At 41.3% G+C, this 9,287-nt stretch overlaps 1 protein-coding gene across 4 annotated transcripts; it reads left to right on the forward strand.

Moving 5' to 3' along the window:
• The first annotated feature begins 594 nt into the window (after positions 1 to 594).
• Positions 595 to 8,628, forward strand: mdm4 (MDM4 regulator of p53). 4 transcript variants are annotated; one of them, XM_085273635.1, is made up of 11 exons: positions 595 to 746; positions 1,597 to 1,684; positions 1,768 to 1,842; positions 1,944 to 2,077; positions 2,196 to 2,245; positions 2,697 to 2,761; positions 5,267 to 5,363; positions 5,437 to 5,597; positions 5,769 to 5,963; positions 6,076 to 6,144; positions 6,232 to 8,628. In XM_085273635.1, the coding sequence occupies exons 2-11, from the start codon at positions 1,613 to 1,615 to the stop codon at positions 6,799 to 6,801; spliced, it is 1,488 nt and encodes a 495-aa protein (XP_085129761.1). In that variant the 5' UTR covers positions 595 to 746; positions 1,597 to 1,612; the 3' UTR covers positions 6,802 to 8,628. The 4 variants fall into 4 exon arrangements, with proteins under 4 accessions (XP_085129761.1, XP_085129762.1, XP_085129760.1 ...); XM_085273636.1 differs by lacking the exon at positions 595 to 746 and adding an exon at positions 839 to 1,087 and having other exon boundaries at positions 5,449 to 5,597; XM_085273634.1 differs by lacking the exon at positions 595 to 746 and adding an exon at positions 848 to 1,087.
• Positions 8,629 to 9,287: the final 659 nt, after the last annotated feature.

Here is a 9,287-nt window from a genome sequence, read left to right on the forward strand (position 1 = left end):
GCAGGTTTTAGATATCACCCTGGGTCAGCACACCTGAATCAAATGAATAGTTCATTACCAGAAGACCACAAATGTATGTGCCATCACCATGGAGCTGGACTACCTGTGCAGGCTGAATGGGCGTCCAACTTCAGGCCTCAAGGGCTGGTGTCCTACAGGTTTTAGATGTGTCCTTGATCCAACACAGCTGATTTAAGTAGCTAAATGGCTCGATATGCCTTGAAGTTCTCCAGAGGCCTGGTATTGAACTAATTGTTTGATTCACCACTCCTGCACTACAGCCTCCTACCTGAGGGGAGTGCAATAAATGTGTGCAGGGTGAGTAGCGTCTTTCAAGCATCTGCTGGTGTAGTGCAGTGATGATGCTGCCAGTCGTCTTTGCAGATTTCAATACACTCAACAGAGCCTTCTTCTTCTACGGCAGGGGTGAGGGGGAACTCCAGGCCTCAAGGGCCCGTGTCATGCAGGTTTTGTGTCCTTGATCTAACACAGCTGATTTAAATGGCTAAATGACCTCCTCAATAGTTAGCTATGGCTCCATATGTCTTGAAGTTCTCCAGAGGTCTAATAATGAATTAATCATTTGATTCAGGTGTGTTAACCCAGGGTGATATTTAAAACCTGCGGCCTGGAGAGGTCTGTGGCCACAACCAGCAAAACTATTCCTTTCTTGGGATGTCGTGTTGTCACCGTTCGAAGTGGACTCCGTGGTTTATGCTTCATAAACGCTTCCTAAACTGAACAGGGTATTTTCGCTGAAGTTTTTTTTTTTTTTTTTAAATCATTGTATTTTACAACATGCTTTTAATCTGAAAAGACTGTTTTAAAAAGGGAAAAATGCCTCTGTAAGTAATATTTTTAAAAAGTAGGGGGAGCCATATTCTGGCTTCTCATGCGGAAGTTGAGTAGCCACAGTCATCATTTTGAATCTGTAGTTCAGCTAACTGTCTCCTGGTTGCTAGCGTTAGCTAGTGTTTAAAAGCCAGCATTTCAGTTTTCCATACGTCTTTACGATGCGGACCAGCTGTTAAGCCAATACTGCGCCCGAAGCAATGTACTGGCTGTGAAGTAATGTCAGCTCCTCACGGTGAGTTAATATTAGGAGCGAATTGTTGAGTAACTGGCTAGCTTCCAAAGTTAGCCATCGTTAGCGCTGCTGCTATGTTAGCTAACACGTTTGCCTGTAGCGATAGCAGCCTTGCCACCTGCTAGAGATGTCTAGAGAGGCTGCAGCTCACGTGTGTGTGTGTATGTGCACAGCAATACCTATACTTTTACATTTTTGTGCCATATGTTCGGCGTTGGCTCGCCTGGTTTAGTTTTGTTTTGTGAGGGCGCCAAAGGGAAAGTAATAGTGTGAGAAGTGACAGGCCATGACGGTTTCAGATTGGGAAGTTAACTCGGCCTAGTTGGCACTGACTATAAACATTGTCAGAATTTTTCAGTCTGTCAATAACTTGACATTGCTAAGCTGCGTTTGGCGCCGTAGGCGCTGGTGTTGCGTGGGATGTGCAAAGTCGGTGACTATAGCAAGCTGTGGAATGCTGCTGAATGGGTGAGTCGTTTATAATGCGTGGTGTAATTTTTGCTTTGCAGCTTTAGTTCGTTTACTATGAGCTCCCTACCAGCCCAGACTCCGGCATCAAGCTCGTCATGCAGGACGCTACCGGGAGAAGGGAATCAGGTGCAGTTAAGACGAAACTACAAGCATTCAGTTACCTCATATATAACATGTAATGCTAAGCGGCGGTGCTGTTGTCCATTTAGGTGCAACCAAAAGCTCCTCTCCTGCAAATACTGCGTGTGGCTGGAGCCCAGGAGGATATCTTCACGCTCAAAGAGGTGAGCTGTCTAGTGTGACTTTGAAAAAGAGCTATCGGTCACGTGGTCATTCCAAAGGTACAAATGTAGCCTGAACATAAGAAATCTTCTGCTTTGTGTAGGTGATGCACTACTTGGGCCAATACATCATGGGGAAGCAACTGTATGACAAACAGAGGCAGCACATAGTCCACTGCCAGGATGATCCTTTGGGAGAGCTGCTGGAAGTGGAGAGCTTCTCTGTTAAAAACCCGAGGTAATTACCTTAACCAAAACCTGTGCTCATTGTTGGTTCTGCTTTGTATCTGGACTTTATACATTTTTAAAAAAGAAGAAAAATCTTAATTTTAAATGCTTGTATTCCCATTTTACAGCCCAGTGTATGAAATGCTGAAGAAGTATTTGGTTGTTATTGACTGTGCTGGTAAGTGATTCTTTCATTTATTGATTTAAGTCCTTTGCACATTTTTTTTTTCTGGTGAAATTATATTTTTGTTAGGTGGAATCAACAAAAAACAAAACAATCTGTGGATTCATTTGTGGGTGTCTGAAGTCAAAGTATGTCTCTTCCTGTGCTCCTTATTGAATTCACTGTTATTTGCATCATATTGTGGCTTTTTTAAATTACATGAGAAGATCTGTGGGTATACCAACATTCCATGTATATTCAAAGACCATCTTGTTGACTATATTATGAGTGATTGTGAAAGGCTGTCCATCGCTTGGAGGATGTGGGGATCCTGCACAGTCCCAGATGGACCCCTTTCCCCTGCTTAAACTTCATATCTGAAGGGCCTTAGTGAGAGTGTGCAATGCTATAATTAAAGGGGGGGGGGATGTCCTTTTTCTGTTACTGTGTCTCATTTGAAATGCAGACGCTGCAGAGAATCTTTCTGTGGGCCGTGAATGTGTAGATGGCGGAGTGGAGGATCGTGGTCAGGTAAAGCTGAAGCATGGTGCTCAGAAGAAACAGAGACCCTTACCTGCTTTCGCTTCACTACACACAACTTTTTGTAACAATGTCACAAAATAAGTGCACAGCCACTCCGATAATGCCTTTAAATGGAGCCCGACTGATATATCAGACAATTTTAGCTACTTATACGTATATTGATATTGGCATTTATAACTGCAGATGAATTAAAAAGTAAAGAGGAGATGGAGAAGTGTGCTTCAACCATGTCATGAGTGTTGATGTTCCATAGTTTGGCCACCAGAGGGCACTCTGCAACTTCCCTGCTGGCAGCAAACATACCTAGATGGTCAGAGCAGTTATGCAGAGCATGAACTGGTACTTCATGACTTATTGTCATAATAAAACAAGATAATTCAACAGTTTGCTTTTTCACAAATAACTACACATAACAAGTTGTCTTTTTTTCCTTACAATAACTTATTTAGAGGTTAAATCCCCAAGTATCAGTCTTAAAAATCTTATTTTGGCTGGGCTCTGTTTTAAAGTGCTTTGCCCAAAGTATAAGTTTAGTTTCTACTGGGTTGTGTGTTCTGGGGAAGGTGGTGTAAGGGCTGCTGTCTTCGTTGGTGTGCAGTTGTACAGAGTGGCACCGTCTCTGTACAACCCCATTCTTGGTTTGGTCTGGTGGCTTTTCATCACTGTTTTATGACCCACCAGTTCCACCCATTGGATGGGGGGGCAGAGTCACTGTCTCTGTCTGTATCAGAGTTCTCTTCTCTGCTCCGAACTGGAGGATCACAGCTCCTGATCACCCACAGGTCTGACTGCCCTAAACCTTTTCACCTAATCCCACGTTCCTGCACCCTTCTTTCCAATCCCTCCCCAAATCCTCTTTGATCTTACTTCGTGGCTTGTATATAATTTGGTTTGCCGCAACATTGAGCTATATTAAGATATTTGTCCTTTTTATGAAATTAAAGGTTGCTGCATGTGCCACAACCATCTCAGAATGCTATTGAATCAAATTTCAGATGATAATTTAAGTGTTGAATTTGCATATTTCCTAGTTACATTTTAGTGATTAAAATAATAGATCTGTCTGGTAGGGGTGCAACGATACACAAAATTCACGGTTCGGTTCGATATTTTTTTCGATACAAAAAATGTTCATGCCTTTTTAATTTGTCTTTTTTTTATTGAAATTATAAATATATATATATATTTTAACTCAAAAGTACAGTTTTTAAACAAAGTAATAAAAATAAATCTATCTGATTGAGGAATCACTCATCTTTGGAAAAGAGTTTATTACAGAGAAATGTCTCTTTCCAAAATAAAAGCTATACTATAAGCTTCTTCTGGGCTATATTCTCAGCAGCATATTAAATATCAGGTCCCCATAAGGAGAATCCTGTGCTAACAGCTGTCTAAATGACTCGGGTAAAGTTTGTAGCATGCGTGCTTGTTGTTTTTGTCTGCTTCCACTTGTCTTTGCACTAGGATGATGTCGGCGTAAATGTGCAGTCATATTCATTGTTCCCACTAGTGTGGACAGCACTAATCTCGTTGAAATGACATTAACGCCACAACACGGCAAATCTCCGTTAACGAGCTACCGCGGATCGCCCCATGCGTGGGGCTGGATGGCCAACACGTTAACGAGCAAACTGCGCTAACGCACTAGTTCCCACCAATGTAATTGAGCATTGCGTGGCACATCCGACATACTGTTTTACTTTTGTCCATACCTTCAGGGTCATACGTCACATGAAAACCAAAATAGTTCCCAAGGCCAGATCTGAATGAGGGTGGGGGAGGTTCAATTTGCCATGTTGCAAGGAGAGCTTAGCTTCTGTCTCGCTTGCTTGCCCTGCGGTCAGTGAATCTGCGTTCGACTGCTCCGCCTAGGCTGCACTGTCAAGCGCAGATCCACTGAGCGCTCAACACAAATGGCATCGTCAGAAGGAAAGTTGATAAAATAAATTAAAACATTTGTATTGTTCGATACATATGCGTACCGAACCGAAAGCACTGTATCGAATGGTTCAATATCGATACGAGAATCGTTGCACCCCTACTGTCTGGTAGATGTTACTTTAGACTTAAATTCTGTGTGCGTCTGTTTCTTTGCTTTGACAAATGTGCCAAATTGTTCATTTAAGAAAAAAAAATGAGACAACAGTACATACCTTGGAATAAATGTATTAAATCCAACGAATTTAGAGTTGCGGTGGATTGTGTGATCATGCTCTTGTTTATTCACCTGTCTGTTAGTATACTGGCTTTCCTTGCCTTTGCTTTCTGCTTTGTTTACCCAGCACTCAACATTTCAGTTTGCATTTATATCCTAAATTATTTTGAACTCCCTCCCTACTGGCCCTTACCCAAATTGCCCAGCCCTTTGTCCCTTGTGCCATCCCACCCCACCTGTAAACAGAGGCCATGTTGAAAAGGAGCTGCGAGTCCTCCAAGTACCCAGTCACGGCTCTGTGTTCTAATTTCTTGCGTTTGCATTTTCTTCTTTTACAGATGTGTGGAGGTGTGGTGAAAGCAGGTTTGGAGGCTGGTAGTGATGGGCCTCTCCTGCAGACCCCCTCCCAGAGACGACCTCGGGAACCAGATGATGGTAATCAAATAGTCCATTGCACACTTAACAGCCTCGTTACAAGACACTGTTTAAATGTTCAAAACCACCTCAGACTCTCTTGAAGGTTTGCAACGCTCAGCCTGCAAGCGACCCAAGCTGGATGTTACTCTGGATGAGTGGGACCTCTCTGGCTTGCCCTGGTGGTTTCTGGGTAATCTCCGTAATAACTACAGCCGCAGGAGCAATGGCTCCACTGACATCCACACAAACCAAGTAAGACACCTCACGTGCTGCTAGAAAGTCCACCCAGTATAATTAAAAATGGTTAAAATGGGCAATAAGGTTCATTTTAGAAGTTTCAAGCTTAGGAAAACTAACAGACATTACTTGTTGACAAATGGCAAAAATCAGATCATAACAGTGGTGGTCTGACTGATGTGTCAGCTGTCTCTTGCACAGGAAGAGGATACGGCCATTGTGTCGGACACCACTGACGACCTCTGGTTCCTCACAGAGGGCGAGAGTGAACAGGTGAGTGTGGAGATGAAAGAGGCTGCTCTGGAAGAAGGCAGCAGAGAAGGAGAGCCTCCACTGGAGGATGATGATGGGGGAATGAAGGAGGACAAAGCAGACAGAGAAGTATGTCTTTTTCTTTCTTTTTTAAATTTTGTGATATATTTCTTTCTTGCCAATAAAATGTTTTTCACTAAGAAATGTGGAGAGGTGATGTGATCTGATGTGTATTTATTAGATGCAGGAGGAGCCAGATGAAGACTCTCAGTGTCTGAGTGATGATACTGATACAGAGATCTCCACACAGGTCAGTATCTCTGAGCCTCCGTTTATTCATTTACAGCCATTTGTTTAAAACTATATCAGTCTTGTGAATGCTGTGTTTATATCTTAGGATGCATGGCAGTGCACAGAGTGCCGAAAATACAACATACCTCTCCAGAGGTACTGTGTTCGGTGCTGGGCTCTAAGGAAGAACTGGTATAAAGATGTCCCTCGGCTTGCGCATTCCCTTTCTGTTCCTGACATCCCAGCATGCAGCTCACTCATTACCCACGATGAGGAAGATGACAGCGACACGGGCATTGATGTCCCAGATTGCAGCAGGACAGTTTCTGATCCTGTCATCCTCCCTTCACATTCCACCGCCGATCGACCATTGCCAACAATGGTAATGGGAAAAGGCAAAGGTCCGAGGCCCTCTGTCTTCCACAAAGATGAGCAGCTCTCTGAAGGAGACAGTCAAGAGAATCTGGGCATGGAGGTTGAGGACGTTAGGCCTGAGGCGCTGCTAGAGCCTTGCAAGCTCTGTCGAGTGCGGCCACGTAATGGAAATATTATACACGGACGCACTGCTCACCTGCTTACCTGTTTTCCATGTGCAAGGAGGCTACATAAGTTCCAGGCTCCTTGTCCAGGATGTGGGAAGATAATCCAGAAGGTTATTAAAATATTCATCCTGTGAAGGGCACACAACCCATCTGTAAAGTCCTGGGGACCTGACCAAAAAAATCACAATACAAACTTTTCAACAACATTCAACCATACAGCTGCATAGCTCCTAGTACCAGTCTTTGCTTGTGGACTCATAAAATCTCTGCACCTTACTGTCAAATTTATAAAGAGACAAAATATAGCACTTGGTGAATCTTGCTCTGTTGCATGGTTTATTTGAGTCACACTGCCTCTGAAGTATTGTTAGATGAAACCTCAGTCTTAACAGTTCACTATATGAAATGCTTGTTTTGGTGCCACATTTAAATAAGGGACATACAAATCCAGAAGTATTTATTTATTTATTAAAACTATCACATAGGCACACACAGTTTGAGTTATTTTATGTTATGAAGGGTTTGTTTGTTTTTTGTTTTGTTTTTTTTCCCTCTAAAAGTTTATGGCCTTTTTTTTCTTCATTATTTCTTATTCATAGTGCAGTTTTTGGGTGCTGATTTTTATTTCTGGAAATTTTAGGATGTGCTTAAGTTTTTCATTAATTTACTTTGTCCATCTGGACAGAAACTGAACAGAATAATAAATGCAGGTATGCAAGTACAGGTCTCTTTGAGCTGTCCCTTTATTTGTGGGTTTTGTTTTTTGTCTTAATCCCTCCTGCATCTCTTTACATAACACAGCTCTAAAATGTAAGTTTTAAAGCAGCTGAACGAAGAAAAACTCTAAATCTGTTTTTAGATGTTTCAGGCTTGAAAGTTTCCTCCCAAAATCGATGTACTCTCAGCACATGTGAATGTATTGTGAAATACAATGGTGACTTAAGTCTAGTTTCTTGCAGCCAGAAATGTAAATGTAGACCGTAATGCACAGCTGAAGTATTAACCGTAATTGTTGAACCTTGGTAATTTGTTAACGTGTTCAGTATGTACATTTGTCAAACCTCTGACAGCTATGCCTGCAGTAAGTTATGTCATAATGTTGTTGGTTTGTGTTTAAATATTATAATTCGGAGTACTTTAGATTATTTCTGGAACCTGTTTAAAATGTAGGTATTGTATTTATTTATTGTTTTACTTGTGGTCAGCTCGTAGCAAACAGAAAATGGTGCACTTGTTAAAAAAACAAATCTAATTTGCATTTGTAATTTAACAATAGAGAGAAGAAACCGGCTGAGTTACCAGGTGTACCCTCAGTGAAAATGGCTTCACAGGGGTTATTTTAAGCGTTACACTGCCATGTAATGACTTTATACAGAAATGTGTATTATAGATTTTATTTGGATTGTTCAGCTTTATTTGAAGATTGTGGACCACATAGATGGTACTTTTTGAGTGTGTGAACGGTCTTGAATAAATACATTGTTCCTTATTATTCAGTGACTTTTAGGCATTTAACTTTGGCTCTGCGTAACACAGTGTGTATATTAAGTGTTTGAGCTGATGTTTACTTGTGCTTAGTCTTTCCGCCAGGAGGTGGAGAGAGGTTTCAGTCTTGTAACCGTTGCCTACAGAAACTGTACAGTCCCTGTAATAACATGTAATGGATATATATAGAGCATGCCTCTTAATCAGATCCAGCGCAAAGCTGGTGTCAGAGCTATATTAGTAATGTAAATGCAATAAAAGATGAATTATAGATTGTAACAAGTATTAGCATTGTACATCAAGGGGGAAAAGGCTCCCATTAAATACAGACCTCATGTAAATGAAACACTTAATACCAGTGATACTGGTTGATTAACACATCCCAATTTGTCACATTAAGACCATAATGTTCTAAAACATGGTGCAGTTATAGGGGTTTTTTGTTATGGAATAAACATGTTTTGTTAAGCGAGAAAGAGTTGGGAATTGTCTGCTTTGTTCACTACTTCACCAGAGAGACAGTTGGTGTACGGTACCCACTGGTGAAATCTGTGTTTTAGTTGAATAAGTCATTGTGTGTGACAGGCCAGCTGTCATGTATCCTCTCCTCCTTGACTGGGCTCCAGCACCTGCGACTCTCCTCTGCTTACTCACTGTTCATTTCCTGCTTACTCGTGCTTGCCTTATTTTTGTCCTGTTCTTGAGAATTGGGGCATACGCCCTGCCTTCGACTGTGTATGCCTCTGTAACACCACTGCTATCCAAATTCTGTATAAACACTGCAGCTACTTTACACCTGAGTTATTTACCAATTACTCATTGGGGTGTATTTCCTGTTCATTGAAAGTCCCCTGTTAAACTGTTCTCCAGTCCCAAATATGCAGTCATAACGCAACAGCTTGTTATTCAAATTATAAGTTATTTGTTAACTTTCAGATTCTTCATTATTACATTATTGTTATCTATATATGTAAGCAACCTTTAATGCTTATATTGAACAAACTGTTGGTAATAATTATCAAAGTATTTCCACTTGGAATGGCTATGTTTCTTTTTTTTTTTCAATCCACTTTTTTTTTTATCCACATAATTGTTGTAAAAAAAAATTTAACTAAAAGGTGGCTTACGTCTATCT

The sequence above is a fragment of the Mchenga conophoros genome, linkage group LG5 (assembly GCF_057382185.1).
Source record: "Mchenga conophoros isolate Kocher_MC1m ecotype Shallow Benthic linkage group LG5, M_conophoros_male_GT1.1, whole genome shotgun sequence".
NCBI classification, from domain to species: Eukaryota; Metazoa; Chordata; class Actinopteri; order Cichliformes; family Cichlidae; genus Mchenga; species Mchenga conophoros.

What these genes read in the sequence shown, in the direction of transcription:
- mdm4 (XM_085273635.1), top strand. Translation starts at nt 1,613, where the DNA reads ATGAGCTCCCTACCAGCCCAGACTCCGGCATCAAGCTCGTCATGCAGG. An exon ending in TTCTCTGTTAAAAACCCGAG is followed by an intron (nt 2,078 to 2,195) that starts GTAATTACCTTA and finishes CCCATTTTACAG; the next exon opens with CCCAGTGTATGAAATGCTGA. An exon ending in GAGTGGAGGATCGTGGTCAG is followed by an intron (nt 2,762 to 5,266) that starts GTAAAGCTGAAG and finishes CTTCTTTTACAG; the next exon opens with ATGTGTGGAGGTGTGGTGAA.